At 41.1% G+C, this 21,158-nt stretch overlaps 1 protein-coding gene across 1 annotated transcript; it reads left to right on the top strand.

Moving 5' to 3' along the window:
* Positions 1-5,308: 5,308 nt before the first annotated feature.
* Positions 5,309-9,914, top strand: LOC111946461. The gene is made up of 5 exons (XM_023949822.1): positions 5,309-6,143; positions 6,557-6,714; positions 7,633-7,768; positions 7,832-7,909; positions 8,107-9,914. The coding sequence occupies exons 1-5, from the start codon at positions 5,309-5,311 to the stop codon at positions 9,540-9,542; spliced, it is 2,643 nt and encodes an 880-aa protein (XP_023805590.1). The 3' UTR covers positions 9,543-9,914.
* Positions 9,915-21,158: the final 11,244 nt, after the last annotated feature.

The following is a 21,158-nucleotide window of genomic DNA, read 5'->3' as shown; positions in this document are numbered from 1 at the left end:
CTGAAAGGCTGTGCGTGTGGCCATATCATGTGGAACTCTATACAACTATCTTTTATTGCGTCTTATCATCCCCTTCACCCTTCCTCTGTATCTTTTTCCTTCTTGTCAGCCATGAAGAGAGCAAAACAAACAATAGCTCTGGGAGCTTTGTGTGCTCTGAAAGACACGAAGAGGAAATCAATGATTTGACATCACGACGGTGCCTGGAATTAGAATTCTCCTGCTAAATATAGATTTGGTTTATTTGTGACTCAAGGCGTTTGCAGGAGATTATCTTTAGTGTTTTCTTCACAGTTTGACTTTCCAAAAGGCAAATTTACCAGCCTCTGCTGAGAACTGGTAGCTGTTTGGTGCTGTTACAGAATCTTGTCTTGGCTCTAGCTTACATGTTTGGAAACAATAGTACACATAAAAGGGATTTTCTACAAGTTGGGTGGCTTTGAGATGTGCCGTCTCACTTTTTTAAGGAACTGAAGCTTATTGTCCTCCGACTATTTATAATACATAGAACAGAAACTTGCTTAAGGAACATTTAGTAAGTTGTTAGTATCACTTCAAAAGATAAATGATAAAAACTGTGTGCTCAAAATCAGGTCTGGATCTTGACAAAGCCATGTCACGGACCTGTTAACGTCCCACAGGACGTCCCACTATGGTTATCTTCTGATCTATTTTCAAAGCGTTCCCAGTGGTCTTTTGTTTATGATTATGCAGTTTTTAGCCAAAATTAAATAAATAAAAAACTGTGGTTTTCCAGGACATAGTTTGTTTAAAGCAGCAGTAGTTCATCAGACATTTACCTCTGAGCTGTGAGCGGGACTGTTAGCGGGGAGTAAGCCTACCCTCACTTCCCATTGTTCCTTTGTTAAAACTCTCTCCTGCTAGCTTCCACCCATTCACAATCCCATCTTGGGGTGTCTTTTATTTCCGTCAGGGGTTCCTCAAAGGTTTTGTGGCAGAGAGCCAGTTTAGGAACCCAGCATTGATGGGAGTACCAATGCTGGTGAAAAAGCTTTGTTTTTTTTCTCTGAGCAAATTTCAAAATACAGTTTTACTTAAATTCCTCATTACTAAACGGCTTGCTTCAATGGATTTTGACATATTTGTGAACATTGTCTGCCGTACAGCATAGGTTCTTATTAGTTCATATTACCTGTGCATTTTGCAGTATTTATGATTTGTATTATAATGCAATTAATGTTAACCTCTTTGAGCGTTGCATAAACCTGCTTGCAGGCACATAAATTTATCCTCTGGGAGTAATTACCGCTTTTCCCCATGTATCTTACGAAAAACCTCAAAACAAGAGATTCTTTTTTTTTTTCAAAGCAATGCACAGTTGAATTATTAAAACTATAGACTCCAAAATCCAAAATTGCTAAACATACTTCCACTTGCGTAGCTAACACACTAAAACAATGTATCCTACCACAATGGCACTCAGATTTACATCTTATTCATCTAACAGATCATTGACTGATTGATGTGAAGCAAGTTTCTGCAGCTTAACACAAACACTGAGATCATTTTGGAGTCACAGAAAAATAGGAAAAAACGTCATCGTTACCATGGTTTCTCTGATGTAAAAGGGTTCATGGGGAACTGCGCAATAGACAGATTTAAGCCCCTCAAGTACTGAACTTTAAAGAAGCTTTACAGTTTTGCCAACAAACTTGACTAATATATTGATAACATGTTATTTTCTGTTACATTATTTCCTCAAAGCTGATTGGCAACCTTCCATAAGTGCAAATAATACTTTCGTGGTGTCTGTGCTGCAAAAGAAAAGAGGCTGCGAGCAAATGTGACAGTACCCTAGTGCATTGTATAATACACCCGGAGAGTTTTCTTTGGGTTTTTTTGTTTTTTTTTACAGCCATGCTACACATTTCTGCTGCGTTTGGGTCTTTCTCTGAATTAAGAATTCATTTGAGGATGAATCCAAAGCACTTGCAGCTTGTTTGCATAGTTTAGGATGGAAAAAAAAGGTGGTTTTTGAAGTTTTTTGCAGAAGCGACCTTGAGATGAATTAGAAAAGTTGTAATGAGACTATACTTTTTTTACAAGTCAGATCTGCCTCTTTTTGCCCATGAAGGAGCTAGACTGTCCAGTTGGTGGTGGAAAACAACCTAGAGGGCCTGCTTGAATAGTTGGAAGGTGCCTCCAAAAGGAAGACTGAGCTAAAAAGGGAGGAAAAGAAGTACAAAACCCACCAATGAAAGAACATTTCCTAAAAGGAAGTCTGTAAGAAACAGGCAGAGATGACAGACAGGTGGAGGAAGTAAGGCGGAGTTTGTTGAAGAGCTCTGAATCGAGGTCGGGAGGGGGAAGATTGAGAGATGGGGCTGAAATGAAAGCGGCTGTAAAGGAAACCGGGAGAGTGTTGGGAGGGATGAAAATGGATTGAATGGGGACAAGAGGGGAGAGACAAAAGGGGAAAGATGAGCGATGGAAATCGAGAGGAGGCACGAGAAAGCTTCGGCTGATGAGGAGAAGCAAAGGAGGGGGAGAAAAAAAAAAAAGCTTTCATGTTTCCTTTCCGCTGCTCCAGAATGAATTACAGCCGTTTGCAGGGAACAGGAGAATATTAAGCTGACACTCATTCCAATTCAGATTTCACTCCTCACCATTCTTCAGTCTTAAACATGCTCCAGCATCTGTCTACTTCATCTTAATCATAAGGCCTTTTTTTGCCATCTTCTCCTAATGTGGGTTTTTTTTAAGCTGAAGGTCTGCAAAAGTAAGTTCTTGCAATCCTCTTCAGAGTCTTGATTTCAGATTGATTTCATTTTGATTCTTAAGAAAATCAAGCCTTTTGCTGATATTGTTTTTCCCCTTCTCATGTTGTTTCCAGTGGATACCGCTCCCTCTGCTTGACAGCTTACTCCTTTTTCTCCCAGGTCATGCATAATAAGTGCTCACTGATGAATGCTGCTTGCAGGGCACACACCCCCCTCCTCTGTTTTTATATAATTCATCTGGCAGTGGGACGTGTGACTGACTGTATAAAATCAAAGTCGTTGCAGGGACGTGGGTGTGAGTCACTCGGTGAGTCGTCTTGATCATTTCAGGCCCTCGGCTTGAGGCTTTTGCTGAGTTTCACGCTAGTTTCAATTAATTTTCATCTCGCCGCCCTTGTCGATATTGTTTGTGACCGATGAGGGATGCACACAAGAAGGACAGAGAAGAACTCCCCCTTTGTGAAGGAACGAAAAAGCCAGACCACTAGATGAAGTAGTTGCTTTTTTTTCCCTTTAAATCATATCCCATTTCATTGCTAATACCCAGATTGGTGGGTCACTCTGAAAACCCTTTTCCAGTTGAGGATTTAAAATCCAATTGTTTCTTTCTTTCCAATTTGCCAATTAAACTGTAATTTCTGTATTTAAAATGTGTAATGATGCTTAATTAAAAAAAATAAAAAAGAATGTTGGCCATGCATTTAACAATTCCAATTTTTAAATTTACTGTTGAGTCTTTTAAAACAGTGTAGTTTTCTTTTCAACTTTTATTTAACTGTTTCTTTTAGTGTTATTTTTTCTTTGTTTAAATACCTACTTCAATGAAAATGGAGTGATGGAGGACATATATTAAGAAAATAAGGCATAAAATTGCATGTCTTTATACAAATTGTTGTGAATTTGTTGATGTCTTTGTTTTTCTCGTCTGTGCTGTTATCTGGCTCAGAACTGTACAGCTGGATGGCTTCAATACTGCTCGCCATTTTTTGTCACACCTCTAGTGTTAGGTTGGGGGTGTGAGGGGCTGTAAGATAGCTGCTTCCTCCTCGACAACTCAAAAGCCAATTTCTAACGAGCCTCTGCCACCCTGCAGAAACTATGTCCTAGAAAAACGACACAGGTTTTTTTGATTTGGGCTAAAAACTGCACAATCAGAATTAAAAGACCACTAGAGATCGCTTATGATAAAGATTAAAAGATGATTGGAGTATAAAGCAGCGTCATCACACTAAGTTTTACTATTTACTGTTCAATTTTTGTTCCAAAAATCCAAACGAAATGTAAAGTTGTAGTTTTTTAACTTAAGAAAAACATTTTTTAAGGAAACGGTTAAGTCACATGGACATCCTTGAAGGTCTTAAAGAACAAAACAGACATTTGCAAATTGGCTCCCTACATTGTGATTCATCATATGGAGAGTATAATCCTGGTGTAATCCAGTGCACCACATCTTCAGACAAAGATTAAACATGAGGGGCCCCTTTCTTTGTCTGGTTAATGATGTACAAACTGTTGCACAATTGGCAGCAAACTGAGAAAACAATGTCACAATGGAGCATTATTCCTTTACAATTTGCCAATGAGCTAATTATCCTTTAATTTCTTTACTTACATTTTTGAATAATGTTTCATTTTGAATATAGAAAGAAGGCCTGATGAGATAAAAAAAAAAAAGCAAGAACAGAATAATGCAAAAGTTTGAGTTTTCATAAATCAGAACAATCAAATAAAAAAATTACATTAAAATAAATGAAAACAATGCAACATTGATAAAAAAATTTAAGCCAGAACATAAATAAGCTTATTTTTGTTCTAATTGCATTCTTTTGAATTTGGGTTTTATTGAAACCTTTCCCTGGTGGTCTGTTGAGGAACTGCGGCACTTGGTATTTCCACAATTGAAATCAAATTGTCACGGGTCCGCCGTCAACTGCCTCCCTCCTCCCTAATCCTCATTGGAACCAGCTGCACCTCATCACCTCATCACCAGCAGACCTTCTTAAGGAGATCCATCCCAGCATACTACGCCAGTCCGTTACAATCTCTCCGGTGCCTACGCCTGGTCTCTAGTTAAGTCTAGTTTTGCCAAGTTAAGCCACGTACTTCCCTTGCCTTGTTCTACGCCTTCAGGTCCGCTCCTCCACGGGTGCCGCTGGTTCTTCCTCGTCACAGGGTGTCTACGCCGCTCTCGGCTCCACCACTCGCTCCAAGCTGTGCTCGCCGTCCTCGGCGCTCCACCTCGTCACAGGCTGTCTACGCCGTCCTCGGCTCCACCACTCGCTCCAAGCTGTGCTCGCCATCCTCGGCGCTCCACCTCGTCACAGGCTGTCTACGCCTTCCCTGACGTTCCTCCTCGTCCACGACTCGCATCCCCTCTCAGATTAAACCTTCTGACTCTGCCTCGTCTCCTGAGTTTCTTCCGGGTTCCAGCATCTGGGTCTCCATAGTGTTCGACCATGACAGAACGGACTGGCCATAGCCCAGACCCAGCTGACCCGGAAGGACTCCGCTTCGCAGTCAGGCAGCAGGGGATTGCCCTGGGACGCCAAGCTGAATCACTGAACCAGATGGCCACCGTCCAGCAGGATCTTTTCCGTCGGCTGGATGGAATATCTCATGCCCTAATGGACCTTACCGGGCAACAATCTTCCATCGCCGCAGCCAGCACCTCCTTCTCCGCCACCGGAAGTCCGGGCCCCGCTATTGCTAACGCAGCTAACGAAAACATCCGGCTTCAACCCGAGGTCTTCCATGGTGACGTCGAAGCATGCGGGGGTTTCCTCCTACAATGTCGGCTAATTTTCCAGCAGGCTCCACGACATTATCATGCCGATCACTGCAAAATAACCCTCATCGTGAACTCTCTTAGAGGTAAGGCGCTCCAATGGGCGCAGGCTTTTCTTACTGCCAATCCCATACACCAGGTCCCATTCGAGCGTTTCATAAATGAGTTTCGTCTGGTGTTCGACCAGCCCCGCAAGGAGGAAGAAGCTACTCGCCGACTACTAGCTCTCAGGCAACGCAGCAGATCAGTGAGTGACCATTTAATTGACTTTCGCATCCTGGCGGTGGAGGCAGGTTGGCCGGACATCGCTCTTAAGGGGGTGTTTTACCAATCTCTCAATGACTCCATCAAGGATCACTTATGTTCTCAGCCCCAAGCCAAGACTTTTGAGGAGCTCGTCACCGCGGCCTTGCGGTCTGACGTTCGCCTCCGAGAACGCCAGGCTGAGCGTCCCCATTATCAAAAGAAAACGGTGGTCAAACTCCTGCCTCCGACATCAATCACTGAATCTCTCCATCCCGTTTCTCATGAACAGGTCAGAGGACCCCCGGAGGAACCTATGCAAATAGGACACTCCAAACTTACACCTGAGGAGTGGCAGAGACGTAGAGACGAAGGTACCTGTTTCTACTGTGGTCAGTCGGGCCATCTCGTTCACCAATGTACCTTACGTTTAAACGCCAAGACCCCCCGCTAGACGACAGGCCGCGGGCGGGTCACCCTCCTCTCACCACTGAGAATACCTTTTTGTACATCCCTGTCAAGCTATGTAACCTTTCAAGAACCCATGTTTGCAAGGCTCTCATTGATTCTGGTTCTGAACAGAGCTTTATTGATAATCATCTGGTCTCTGAGCTCAATCTTCCTACAGAACCGTTGGAACATCCTGTCAAGGCGGCTGGACTAGGAGGCCAACTCCTTACTCACATCACCCACCGCACCAAGCCCGTACAACTCATCACTTCTGGTAACCATCATGAATTCATGCAGTTTTATGTCACTCAATCCCCCCAATCTCCGGTCATCCTAGGGTTTCCCTGGCTGTGCGCTCATAACCCGCAGTTTGACTGGGTTAACCGGCACATCACCAACTGGAGTACTGCCTGTATGGCTAATTGCCTTCGCTCCGCCATTCCTTCAGTTCCCACAAGTCACTGTCCTACTCCGGAGGTCATCGACCTTTCCAAGGTACCATCCTGCTATCACGACCTTAAGACTGTTTTTAGTAAGGCCAGGGCTGGCGCTTTACCACCTCACAGACCTTACGACTGCTCCATAGAACTTCTAAAAGGGGCTACTCTTCCCAAGGGTCGTCTGTTTAATTTATCAGGACCTGAGAAGCAGGCAATGGAAAAATACATCCACGAAGCTCTCGCTTCCGGACACATACGTCCCTCCTCCTCTCCTGTCGGGGCTGGGTTCTTTTTTGTCCAAAAGAAAGACAAAACCTTACGCCCCTGCATCGATTTTCGAGAGCTTAATCAGATCACTGTTAAAAATAAGTATCCACTCCCGCTAATCAGTTCCGCCCTTGACTCCGTCCAAGAGGCTCGGGTCTTTACTAAACTGGACCTTCGTAATGCCTATCATCTCGTCCGTATGAGGGAGGGGGATGAATGGAAGACGGCGTTTAACACCCCCCTCGGACACTTTGAATATTTGGTAATGCCTTTCGGGCTCACTAACGCACCCGCCATTTTTCAACATCTTGTAAATGATGTGCTTCGTGATTTTCTCAACCGTTTTGTTTTTGTATACTTAGACGACATTCTCATTTACTCCCGTGACCAGGCCCAACACACCCACCATGTCCGGCAGGTACTCGAGCGTTTACTCGAGAACCAGCTTTTTGTTAAAGCTGAAAAATGTGAATTCCATGTTTCCACCATCTCTTTCCTCGGGTTTATAATAGAGGCAGGTAACATCCGCCCTGATCCTGCTAAAGTCTCTGCCGTAGCTAATTGGGAACCGCCTGAGTCCAGAAAACAGCTCCAACGTTTCCTCGGTTTCGCCAATTTTTACCGCCGGTTTATCCGGAATTACAGCAGCATTGCTGCCCCTCTCACTAAACTCACTTCGATCAATTCCCCCTTTATTTGGACTCAGGAGGCTCAGGCTGCTTTCGACAAGCTCAAGGCCTTATTCACCTCGGCTCCCATCCTCATTCAGCCCGACCCTCTTCGCCAGTTCATAGTCGAGGTTGACGCCTCTGACTCTGGGGTCGGGGCGGTTCTCTCCCAGCGTGAGAGCGAGACTGGCAAATTAAAACCTTGTGCCTTCTTCTCTCGCAAACTCTCCGCTGCAGAGCGTAATTACGACGTGGGTAACCGAGAGCTTCTGGCTATAAAACTCGCGTTAGAGGAGTGGCGCCACTGGCTTGAGGGTGCGGATCAACAATTTATCTTTTGGACGGATCATAAGAACTTAGCTTACCTTCGATCCGCCAAACGTTTAAATTTGCGTCAGGCCCGTTGGTGCCTTTTTTTCGACCGTTTTTCCTTCGTTATTACTTATAGGCCTGGCAGCAGAAATATAAAACCTGATGCACTTTCACGTCTCTCCAGCATCAGTGACAGTCAGGAACCCTCTCCCATTATTTCCCCACATGTATTATTGGTCAACTCACGTGGGACATTGAGACCCGGGTCCTACAGGCCCAAAATGAAGAACCCGATCACCCTCCAGCTCCTGCCAACACCCTTTATGTTCCCTCCTCGCTTCGTTCTGCGGTTTTGGTCTGGGGGCACACCTCTTGCATTTCCTGTCATGGGGGCATTCAAAGGACTCTAAAACTCCTCCGAAGGAGGTTTTTCTGGCCCACCATGGAGCGCGATGTCAGGGAGTTCGTCACCGCCTGCGAAGTCTGTGCACGTTCCAAGTCCACGCACTCTCCTCCTGCCGGTCTGCTCCATCCTCTGCCTGTTCCTCAACGTCCTTGGTCCCATCTCGCCATGGACTTTGTCACTGGTCTGCCCCCCTCACAAGGTAACACAGTAATACTCACCGTCATCGACCGTTTTTCTAAATCTGCTCAGTTTATTCCTCTTCCCAAGCTACCCACAGCCACAGAGATGGCCGATATCATGGTCCAGAACGTATTCCGCCACCACGGCATTCCCAGTGACATTGTTTCGGACCGTGGCCCTCAATTTGTGTCGCAGGTCTGGAGAGCCTTTTGTTCTGCTCTAGGGGCCACGGTCAGTTTATCTTCTGGACATCACCCCCAGTCTAACAGACAGGCGGAGCGCGCCAACCAGGAACTCGAGGCTGCGCTGCGCTGTCTGGCCGCTCAAAATCCGGCCAACTGGTCCTCGTTTCTGGTCTGGATAGAGTATGCCCACAACAATCATCCCTCATCAGCCACTGGTATGTCCCCTTTTGAGGTTTCATTGGGCTACTCTCCCCCTCTTTTCCCCTCTCAGGAGTTAGACCTGGCCGTGCCCTCCATTCAGCACCACCTCCAGAGGGTTCAGCGCGTCTGGCAGCAGGCCAGGGCCGCTCTCCTGCGCACTAGGGAGAGCAACTGCCGGATTGCTAACCGCAGCAGAGTGAAGGGTCCGACCCACCAGCCGGGACAGAAAGTATGGCTTTCCTCCCATGATATACCTCTTCAAGCCACCTCCCGCAAACTGGCCCCCCGGTTCATCGGTCCCTACACGGTCGAGAAGATTATTAACCCCACCTGCGTGCGCCTTAAGCTTCCGGCAGCCCTAAAGGTACACCCCGCTTTCCATGTCTCTCAACTCAAGCCCTTTCAGGAAAGCCCGTTGTGCCCACCGTCCACTTCCCCACCACCCGCCCGGGTCATCGACGGTGCTCCTGCTTTTACAGCCAGTAGGGTGCTGGATGTTCGCTGCCGGGGCCGTGGGTATCAGTTCTTGGTGGACTGGGAGGGTTACGGTCCGGAGGAGCGCTCATGGATCTCCCGCTCCCTTATTCTGGACCGTACCCTCATCGATGACTTTTATCGGGCTCGTCCGGATCGCCGCCCTGGACCGCCTGGAGGCGGTCGTTGAGGGGGGGGGCACTGTCACGGGTCCGCCGTCAGCTGCCTCCCTCCTCCCTAATCCTGTCATGGGTCTCCATAGTGTTCGACCATGACACAAATTTTAGGATCAACTTCACATCAACTTCACATCCGCCTGCTGCCTCTGAAAAATAACAGAAGAAGACATTAGCATATGTCCTCTGGTTGCCATGGTTTCCATTTGCTGCCCACATCAGTTGGAGTATCACAGTTGGTGAACTAAAGCAGTATCCTGATGTTAGCAACAGATTGCTGCCGTTAATTAGAGGTGACCATTACAAAATAACATATTTTACACAAACTTATAGAAACTGCTCTATGATTCAAATTAAATGACCTGTTTGAAGAGGGTTTAATTAAAAATGGCAAGTTAACCGGAATAAATGAGAATCTACAGATACATGTCTACTGCTATGTATTTTTTCACTTATTTCAGATTTTCTTTTTTTTAAATCCTCATCTACATCTACTTTTAATAGTGAACTGTGGAAATAACTTAGGAAATAAAGAAGATTGAAAACACTTTAAAAGTTAATTATCATGTGATGAAATATATAAATAGCATTAAACTCCATTTAGCTTTTTTTCTTGGATATATATCTTTCATACATATTTTCAAAGTAGTTTTGATTGTTCAACATTGTTTTTCACAATGGATGAATTTATATGTGAGACACCCACTCACTGCTGTTTCAATGCAATTATCTTCTGGAAAAAGTAAATAAATAAATAAATAAACTCTTTGAAAGCAGTACATATAGTGTCTGCTGACAGATTTGTCTATAATTTCTCACCTAAAGGAAAAACGGCTGTGTTCATTTTGATTCAGCCTGTCAACCACACTGACTTTTTTTTACCCATAGAACTCAGCAGCAAACAGCAGTAAGCATGTGACCCAAAAAGGGATGTCAAAGGTCAGCCATAATTTCATATCATTTTGTTGAATTCATATTTTAAAATTCTGGTGTGGAAAATCGAGCTGTATTTGAAAGGAAACTGAAAAGCATTCCATGTTAAAAAGCTCACTTAAAATTAAGATTAATTTATTGTTTTGTTTTCATTTTATTTAAAAAACTTGGAGTTTAATTTGAGGATGTTTAACTTCATTTAAGATAAAGAAAAAAACAAAAAGAACATTAATATGGCCAACAGCTATGTCCAAAGTTGTCCCCTATGTCCAATAATTCACCATAAGGTCATAGAACTCAAACAGTTAAAGGTTTTTCCACAAATTTGTCTTTTCTGTTGTATTAAGTGACATAAAAATCATTACAATTAAGGTGCAAGGTTCAACCTAAAATGAGATAATCAATTCATCCTCTGTGCATTTAAATCTACTGGATATCTGTGAAAAGGGTTTATAACGTGCAAAGCTGTGGCTGAGCTTGAAGAATTAAGAGTTTTTGTTATCAGAACAACTTGGGTGCACTCCCACCCCACCCCTCTCACTTTTATGAGTATAAATAACCTGAAAATGAACAACTTCACTAAAAAATATATTTTAAAACTGAAAAATGTTATATTTTATTACAAAAAAACCTGAAAGAACCCACCCAAAGCAATTAAATAAACAAATGGGTAACCTGTCTAAAATTAATGGATGATTAACAAAAAAATCAGTTTTAATAGAAACAAAACCTAAACTGTAAACAAAACATAAAAGTCAGCGACCCTCACAGATGCAACTTTAATCAATAATTAATCAGAGCTCCTTTAATTACAACCAATGAGTATGACATTGTAATGTGCGTTAATGATCATCTAAAGGTTTTAATTACAAAAAAATAAGCCATCGATTTTGTTTACTTGATCTTCAATGTGTAGCAATAATTACTGGTTTATTGTGATGATTTTTTTCTAAAAATAATCTAGGATTATTACATAACGGTTACCGCTACTGTTTACTGAAATCATGAATGAATGTTTTCTGAAGATAATCAATCATTACTAGTCACTGGATTTTGTTTCTTGAAGAGAAGGTTATCTGATCAGAACCGGATGTCAAAAACTGTAAAACTATAAAATGAATGAACTCAGTAGAGGTGGGATTATATAAATTTGCTTCTTCCCACTCCTTTTCAAGCAATTAATCAAGCTCTACTTATACTATAGTTAATGATCACTGTATTTAATCAAGCAATTGTGATTCAAGTGACTTTTTTGTTTCACTTTATTTGCTGTCGTTTTAATCTACCGGTATGCATTTCATAATTTCTGTAAAGAGTTTAATAAATATGTGGACATTTTGTTTTGTTTTGACTACAATGCTTTAATAAAAAAACAATAAATCAAAACAAATCAAAATCTCCAAACCAAACTTTACTGCAAATGTAGGAGTGAAGACTTAAAAAAATCAGAATGAATCAAAGTGTAGGGAGCCAATTTGCAAAAAAAAAATGTTTTCATTCTTCAGGTCTAAAATTAAAAATGAAAATTATATGAAACAAAGTTCTATAATAAAAGTATAAAACATATCTCATTGTTGTATTGATATTTAAAAATGTACATTAAATAAGTTGGAATATTTAAACAACACCTGTGATTATGTTCTACTCTGCAGCCAGAATGGAATAAAATGTGTAGTTCAGTTTTTACAATGACTACTGCATGAGCTTCTTTGACAAAAAAAAAAAAAAAAAACATGAACTAAGTTAAAGCATATAAACAACTTAAGCCTTTCAGCAAGATGGCACTTTAGTCAATTGCTTTTGACAGGATGTTTAGATCCAGACTTCACTGTGCCTAAGCAATACACTCCAGCATATGAAGATGTACTTGAAAAAGACAAGATGAATATAGAATAAAATATTTAACAATTATAAATGTCCACTCAAGTGATACAATTTAGCTACAAATATGTATTCACATTTAAAGACCAATTCTGAAAATTGTGTTTTGGGTGTTTTTACAATTTTCTTGTGGCATTTTTCTGATGATGGACGAATGAAAATGAAACTCAAAATTGCATTTCTGAGTAATTCTTTATGCAACTTGTGTGAATCAGGAGCAGACGAAAAAAAGCCATTCAATAAAGATCGTATTTGTGATGTAGATGGGCGGGGCGGGCCACAAGCTTCCTGCTCAGCTCCATTCTGATGCATCCACCAGAAGACGAATAGATCCATGTACGCCTTTGTTTTCCTCGTCTGAGCTGGCATTTGGATCAAAAGTGGATAGCTCTGACATTGCTCACCATTTTCGTTGCACCAGTAATGTTGGGTGGGGATCGTGAGGGGCTGAAAGCTGTAAACAGACAGCTCTCAGCAGCGATGATGGAAAGGTGGGCTCTGCACCAATGGTCCCACCCACAACTAAGAGGGAAATTGCCAATCTTCTGCCGCTCTGCAGAAACTATTTTCAAATAGATTTAGTTCTTTTTTTGTTTTTGGCAAAAAAATGGCACCATCATAATGAAAAAACCACTAGGAACACTTATACAACAGATCAAAAGATGATCAGAATGGGTCTTTAACTCTTTTTCTCCAGGCACTCCAGCTTCCTCCCACCATCCAAAAACAAGCTTTCACCTGTTAATTGATTCATTGAGTGTGTATGGGTGGGTGATGGTGGCGACAGACTGGCGACGTGTCCAGGGTGTACCCTGCCTTCGCCCACAAGTGGCCAGGTTAGGCTCCGGTAGCCCCGTGACTCGTAATAAATAAAACGAGTTTATAAAATGGATGGATAGACTTGACGAGTACAAATTTAAATAATTAAAAAACACATGTAAGGTAACCAAAGAACAATATTTGTCTTTTTGTAAAAGGTTTTTTTTTTTTATTTCAATATTATTTGTTCTTTGCAAGTCCTTGTTAGTCAAAAAAGTGTCAAGTGTGGCCAATCTGAAGAGGACGGAGATTTCAAAAAACTAAAGTTACCCATACATATAGAGGAAAAGATCTGACCCCAATTCACCAGCGAAATAAAATATCGTGAAGGATCTAAAATGTGCACAACACACAATTTCTCCACTTCTGATGTATTGTAAGTCATATTATTACATTTTTATTAAATGACTGAGAAGACCAGAGCAAGCAGGCATCACAAAAAGGGACTAGAAGCCACTCATAGCAGTGTAGCGTAAAACCAGCTGTACGTTTCAGAAGAGAAACAAAAATAATGAGACTGGAGAAAGGGGGAGATGAAAACCACTTCGGTTTTAGAGAGCATACATTCAAAACATTGGTATGAACACATACCCCTGCCTGTCACTGTGCCAGCCAACAAGCTAGCCCGCTAACAAAGAAGGGGAGCGTGTGGGTTGTCATCCCTGTGTTTCTGTGGCTCCACAAGCATAAATTAAGCCCCTGGGAGCAGCAGAGAAGCAGATAGAGAAGGATAAAGAGTGGGAGAGGGGGGGGGGGGGGGGGAGGGAAAGCAACAGAGCAAGTGAGAGAATAAGAGATGAAGACAGGAAGAGAGGAGAGCTAGACAAAGCCCAGAGACCAAGCAGAGGCCCCAAAGATGGAACAAGAGTAAAGGGAGTGGGAGGCAGCAGCCTGCTTTCAATTCCCCTCCACCTCTTCTACCAACTGTGCAGCTGAAAGCTTTTATCATCTGTGATTGTTTTGAGGAGACCTTCTGATTTAAGTGGGACTGCATCAACAGCTATGTATATTGAAGACACCACGCATCGATCAGGTCCACCATAAAGCTGGAATGATCATTTTGTTGGGATGCTTTTTGCCGTTTTCCTCTTTGCTTCCCGTTATCTCCGATTAAAAATAGCTTTTCTGCCTGCAGCAATCCTCGTTGAACAAAAAAAAAAAAAGACTAACCTTGAAGTAAAACGATGAAATACTCGCATTGGTGCAACGTCAGCTTCATTTAACGTCAAAGGAACGGACTGTAATAAGCTATGTGTGGACACACACTTACCTCGTCCTGAGTAAAGAAACACTGGGAGTGTTTTGGAATTGTTGAAGATGCAGTCATCCATCAACCAGTTATCAGGGGAAAGAGAGTGACAGGTTGCACATCAGCCCTTTTTTTCCCCATTCTCTGCTCTTTTTGTCTGTGCTAAAAGGACACGAGGTAGAATTTGGGCTCCATGGTAATCAGTACCTAGCCTGCAGTGCATCTCTAGAAGTGTTGTAGTGCAATGACTCATCCCTGAAGAATAGCCTTGTGCAATTTTTCTTTCTTTTCAGGACTTTTACGTTCAGAACGAAAGCTGTTCGGGGGCTTGAAAAAGGCTACGGTGGCTCTTAAGCACCAAATGGAATCCAAAAAAAGAAAAATTACCAGAACTCATCCCATTAATCTGCAAATGTTACTCCTTCCCTTGAATGGGAGAGCTTCTTCACACCAGTACTCAGATACGACAGCATCACCTGCATGTCATAAGTGCGTGCAACTCGCATTAGACTTATGAATACTTGTCTATACATTTGCCACGTGCACGTCAATGGTACATTCCATTTTATGATGTCTCTTAAGCCTCAAGGCAACTTGTGCTCCCCTTGTGAGTAGCCCCTCCACTATATGACCCTTCCACGGGCCTGGACAACCCTAAAACCTGCAGCCCTTAAACGAGTCAACCACCATATGTGAAAAAAGAGAAAACACAATCTATCAAGATACTTTTGGAAAATCCCTCAATGTTATTAGTTTACATGGTAACCCTTGTGCTATCCTAGGCACCTTAACGTTGGGAGTGGGGTCATCTAGACCCACGAGACAGTGCTCTGAACCTTTTTTCTTCAATGATTTGTGATCTTCACTGGTGTCCATGGATTACATGAAATCTTTCCACCTTTATCCACCTTTGTCATGGTAGGGAGAACACCTCAATGTAAGGGTGGGGTCATCTAAGATAGCACAAGGGTTAAATATGTCAATTCTAGGCTAAATTATCCATTATTACATATTGGTTTTTATGTTGAAGATTTTAAGTCTCTAAGGTGTTGATGCAGGATGGTTGTCGTTTGTTGTAAATGTTTTGTGGACATTATTTTAAGCCAGCATTTCCCATTTTAGGACCAAAAAAAGTGTTGTTTTCACCAGGCCTCCTTCGTAAAACCTTTTTCATACCAGACTACTAATTTTTAATGAACCCTGTTTATGATGATTTTTTTTTTTGCCAAAAAATGTTAAATTGCCTATGCCAGGTTTAGAAGATTTACTATTTAAAGCATGTAAATATCAAATGGAACAGGGTATTCCTCCTTTTTTTTATTTAGCTTTTTTGTTTTAAAATGCAAGTAATTGTCATTTTCACAGTAAATTGAAAGTTGTGAAGTTCGATGGTGGATTTTTTTTGGGAGAAATTTCAGTGAAGCTTGAAGCTCAAAATCCCCTTTGGGAAAGAAAAGCAATGCAGCGCTATTTATGTTCACAAATCTGCTTTGCTTCTATATGACTCTCACAGAGGGAGACTGTAAACCTAATTTATTCTCCCATGGATTCTTACTTGTAGCGTTCAGCAGATGCTCCTTGTGATGCGATTTCTCCATCCTGCTTCCCCAGAACCTGAATAGAAACTTTAAGGAGGGAGAATGATGATAAACAATGTGACGAGTTCTGAAATCCGAACCATTAACTCTTTACTAGATTATTAGTGGTGTTGGGGAGTTTCTTGCAGTGGCGACTGGATAGCTCAGTTGCTGAAGTGCAGGACTGTCACATGGGAAATAAAGGTTTACCCCTTTGCCTTCTGCCTAACTATGTAGCCACAGGGGGAGCCAAGTCTGGGTCTTGCTGTACCGGTCCCTAGCCCGGATAAAATACTGGGTTGTGTGAAGAAGGGCATCTAGTGTAAACATCTCTGCCAAACTACCCGCTGTGACCCCTGAAGGGATTTGCTGAAAGGTGAACAACAAAGGGGGAGTTTTCTTGTGGTGGTCCTGAAATGCATATCCCACCACGAAAACAATTAACCAACAATTAAGAAAACAAAAGAAATATAAGAAATCAAAACACTATTCCAAACAAAATGAAACAACATTTTAAAAAACGGAAACAGAAGGAATAATAAAAAAAGAAAAGTTTCAGAAAACCAAAGTAATTTCTAAAATTCAAAATAAAATGTTAAAATATGAAACACAATAAGAAACTGGTAAAGGTAGGTACTATGGGGCATCGCTTTTTGGATAAAGACATTTGGTTTTGACATTTGAGTTTTTTCAATGTCTTTAATGTCTGCAGACTAACAAAAGTTTCATGATTAGAACAGAGCATGTCCAGTATTGCTTCATGATAGATACTTTTCAGTTGAAATCATCAACAAGCGTCATCATCCAACCAGCAACTTTTTTCCGGCTTCTGTAAAAAAAAAAGAAAAAAAAAAACACATTTTGGAAAGCCAAAGTAATTTCCAGAAATAAAAAAGGAAATTTTACAAAATAAAACAAAAGAAGAAACCAAAAATTATTTGGCTCGAAGCAATACTGGATATGCTCTGTATTAACCATAAAACTTGTATTGCAGCTATTGAAGATGCATTTCAAAAACCTCATCATCCAATCAGTGATGTCCCATAGTGCTTAGCTTTTCTGGTTTCTTATTGTGTTTCATTTTTTAACATTTCATTTCAATTTCTTGAAATTACTTTCTGAAATGCTTCTTTTTTTATTGTGTTTTGGTTTCTGGAATGTTCTGGATTTTTTTTTTTTTAAGTATGTTTTGGTTTTCTTAATTGTGATCTTTATCATGTTTTTGTACTTCAGGGCCACCACAGTTTCTTCAACGAAGGGGTACCTAATACGAAAAGTTAAAAATTGTAAGCACAGCTTGCCCCAAGTTACCCTGATCTGTCTCAGAAGCAGCAAAATATTTTTTTAAAAAAAAAGCTTGACAGAAGGTGGGAAGTCGGCATCAGACATTAAAAATCCAACTCTGCTCTGTGGTTCTCCTCCTCACCACCAGCGTCTGATGCTATGAGTCACCGGCAGCGTGTCGGCCTGTAGCTGTCTCACCACAACACATTCTTTGGAGGGCTTCCCAAACAAAAAATGACTCAAAACACAGGATTGTCTGATAGTGAGAACTGGGACAGAGCCAACATTTTATGTAATAGTCACTCAGGAAGTACAACAACAACAAAAAAAAAGAAATGGGGAAACAGAGTTAAAAAGATCCTCTTCTATTGGTCTGATTCAAATATAGTTTGGTCCAGTGGGCTTTGTCTTTTCTTTGCTGCTTCTGGAAGTTTTTTTTTCTTTTTCTTTTTGGCAATCTGCACCCAGATAGTTAAGCCTTTTTATCTGCACGACAATTCGTTCAATGCATTTTTACCTTTAAACAAAGCGGAATTATCTGCAGCAGAACTGCATCCTTCTGCTTTTGACCTGCCAAGCCTTTCTGTAGCTCTAATTCCACGCACAGAGCAAGATAAAAACCTCTTAATCTGCTTGTAGACTGCTGTCACAACAGCTCAAAATGTGCAGACATGTGGATCAGGCACATTTTTTTTTTTCCCAGAGTGAGCTAGAATGCCTGGGGCATCTGTTGACCCAGCTGATTCTGCTGAGCGGCTGCAGCCCGCCAGGTTAAGGACAGCATTTATCCGGCATACATTTGCGTTTGGGATGTGTGAACATGAGAAAAGATAGAAGTGTTAGTGTGGGGAGGAAGTGCTTGTGTAACCTTTCAGGCTCTTGATTCTTGCCATGAAACAATTTGAAAAAATTGGAATAATCTGGGATTGTGAATTTACAGCGGAAAGCATTTGGCAGCCAGAAATGGGAGAGAGTTCAATTCCAGCTCGATGGATAAATTACCTGCAATTCAAACAAAATATTAATTTGTGAGATTGCTTTCAAACCAGCATTGTACGAGCGCTGTAACTCAAGATGCTAAGCAAATACCTACTTTACTTTTGATTGTTTTAGGCACAATCTGGAGAAAAAATATTATTACAGCAAAATAACATGTATACTTTTTGGGAAAGCAGTTGCAGAAATCCTACAATTTCAAGGAAATTATGTATTATTATTCTTAAATTAGTGCAGATACTATATCCAATCAAACTCCTTTAACTTTGCCATTATTCAAAAAAAGAAAAACTGTAAGTATCATATATCAGCTTTTTCATGGAAAATACAACTAAAATATGAAAAAAAAAAACACATACAATGAAACTGTTTTTGGATGGTGAACAGTGAGGATGGCAGTCTATACCACCAACACTGGTGTTGATGAAGCCCCCACATCCCATTACCTGATATAGAGTCAAAGTATCAAAAGAAAAACTACCAGAACTCATCCCATTAATCTGCAAATGTTACTCCTTCCCTTGAATGGGAGAGCTTCTTCACACCAGTACTCAGACGTAAGGGCATCATATGACAGCATCACCTGCATGTCATAAGTGCGTGCAACTCGCATTAGACTTATGAATACTTGTCTATACATTTGCCACGTGCACGTCAATGGTACATTCCATTTTATGATGTCTCTTAAGCCTCAAGGCAACTTGTGCTCCCCTTGTGAGTAGCCCCTTCACTATATGACCCTTCCACGGGACCCTTCGTTTTAATCACCATATGTGAAAAAAGAGAAAACACAATCTATCAAGATACTTTTGGAAAATCCCTCAATGTTATTAGTTTACATGGTAAATGACCACTAAAAGATGGTTTCACAAGGAGAAGAACAATATGTTTAAAAACTGTGGCGTTCACACCTTTTAGGGGGGAGGGGGGCAAGTGAATGTTTTTTTTTTTTTTTTTTTTTAAAGATTGGAATAAAAATAAAGAAATAGGTGGACAATATTTTTGGAAAATATACCTCAATCTACCCAAAGGTTCTGACTCTTTTCCTCTATAAGCCTTGGCGTTCCCCTTACTGAGACTATATGATCAGATCTGTTGGTCACTTCCACTGGTCTTTGTTGACCACTTTGTTGAAGAAACACTTTTAGAATAACCTGGCCTTGTTGAAATAATCTGGACTAAATTCACATTTTTGTGTTAAAACATGAAGTAGGTCTTACTAAGCAGGTTTGATGTTAAGAAGATCAACTAGAGCACTTGTTAGGAATGAGTTGGACTGATACATATCCTAAAGGTAAAGCATGGCGTTGGTGGTTTTATGGTTTCATTTGGAGTAACATCTACTGGGCTACTTTGTAGAAGTTGAGTCAAACATGAAGTCATTTTGATGCCAGTGTAGTCTAGAGCGGTGGTCTCTGACCTTTTTGAACTTTATTTGTATATGAAGAAACCATTACAAAGTCATACAGATTTTCTCTATCAACCAATAACTCCCAAAGTAGAAGCTAAAAAAATCAGACGCCAAATTCAGCCTTCAACTTTTAAGGTTGATGGATAAATACAAAATTGGTATTTTTAAAATATAATCATAAACATCAATAGCAACATCATCGTAACATTAGAGAACCGGTTGCTGAATAGTATGCATTAACACAATGGTCTGTGGGAACAACTGTTCAATAAATCCATATTTGGAGTAAAGACTTCAGGGTTTTTTCTGATAAATGCAGCTTTGAAGTCAAAAGCCCTTCTTATGTTTCGTCCTTTCTTTCCAAAATATGATTTCAATTTAGTGGTCTGCACATCTGCTTTCAGAAAGTAGAGGATGTATTTTTTACACGTGACCGAGCGACTTGACATGCGTTAAGAATTAGTTGAATTTGGTGGAAAGAATCCAGGAGTTTTTGAAAATAAAACTTCCTTCACAATCAGATTAGTAATAAAATGAAGAGGAAAAAAAAGTCCTGGCCCAGAGGTTGAGGACCGCTGCTTTAGAGGCAAAGGCAGCAGGACTATGGACTAAAGTTTGATTTAGGTTGGGAAATGAATCAAAATCAATCAAAATACTTGTAGAACCTTAAATATCTTTGCATAAGCAAACGTTGAGCAACCAAATACTGTAAAATCTAGATTTATGGGGTAATTTTTGATATTGTGTACTCAAGTTATGTCATATTTACTTTAAAAGTCCCACTACGATCAAATAAAGTCTCACTAGTTGTCTCACACAGCTCCAATCACAGCCGTGCTCAAGAACCATTTGGTGGTTTAACCCGCCAATCCATCTTGTTATGCTTTAAGTCAAGCAACCTCGCTATCTCAGGGCGGACGCTCTTCCACTAGGCCACTGAGCTGGTCTTAATGTCCATTGTTTTTAAAGATAAATAAGACAGGGAAAATTAAAAATAAATAAAAATGTATCCATCAAAATGGAGCCAGAAGCAGAGCAAAGCATCTCTGACCTTCTTTATGGCAGCTTTTGGCCATCCATCCTGTGTTTTTATACGGAAAATGTCCTCTGAATGGAGTCTTTAGCTCGCTATCCTTTTTGCTCTAAGGCGCCGTTTCAGTGTCAAAGGAGCTTTGTCATGTAAAGTTAGTCATGGTCGTCCTTTTTATTTTTTTCCCTTTCACTTCCTGCAACCCTTCACAGGCACAGCGGTTACCATGTCTGTCATCTTCACCTGAACTCTGCCGTGATTCATTTTTAATGCAGCACCTGTTAGAGGCTCCTGTGGTGCAGCATTCATCGCAAACGAAGCCTTTCTCTGCATGCAGTGATTCACATGTTTAGCACTGGTGGTCTTTTTCCTCTGACAACATCTATTTTACTACAGGTGGGATCAAACATGCAAAAACAGCAGATGATGCATTTAAATATCTGGAAAAAT

This window comes from Oryzias latipes, chromosome 2, assembly GCF_002234675.1.
Source record: "Oryzias latipes chromosome 2, ASM223467v1".
Lineage (NCBI taxonomy): Eukaryota > Metazoa > Chordata > Actinopteri > Beloniformes > Adrianichthyidae > Oryzias > Oryzias latipes.
Note: the sequence above shows the minus strand (reverse complement) of the source record. Positions and strands in the feature narration are given on the sequence as shown.

What these genes read in the sequence shown, in the direction of transcription:
- LOC111946461 (XM_023949822.1), top strand. Translation starts at nt 5,309, where the DNA reads ATGGCCACCGTCCAGCAGGATCTTTTCCGTCGGCTGGATGGAATATCT. An exon ending in GCAGAGACGTAGAGACGAAG is followed by an intron (nt 6,144 to 6,556) that starts GTACCTGTTTCT and finishes CGGTCATCCTAG; the next exon opens with GGTTTCCCTGGCTGTGCGCT. An exon ending in GTGGCGCCACTGGCTTGAGG is followed by an intron (nt 7,910 to 8,106) that starts GTGCGGATCAAC and finishes AGTGACAGTCAG; the next exon opens with GAACCCTCTCCCATTATTTC.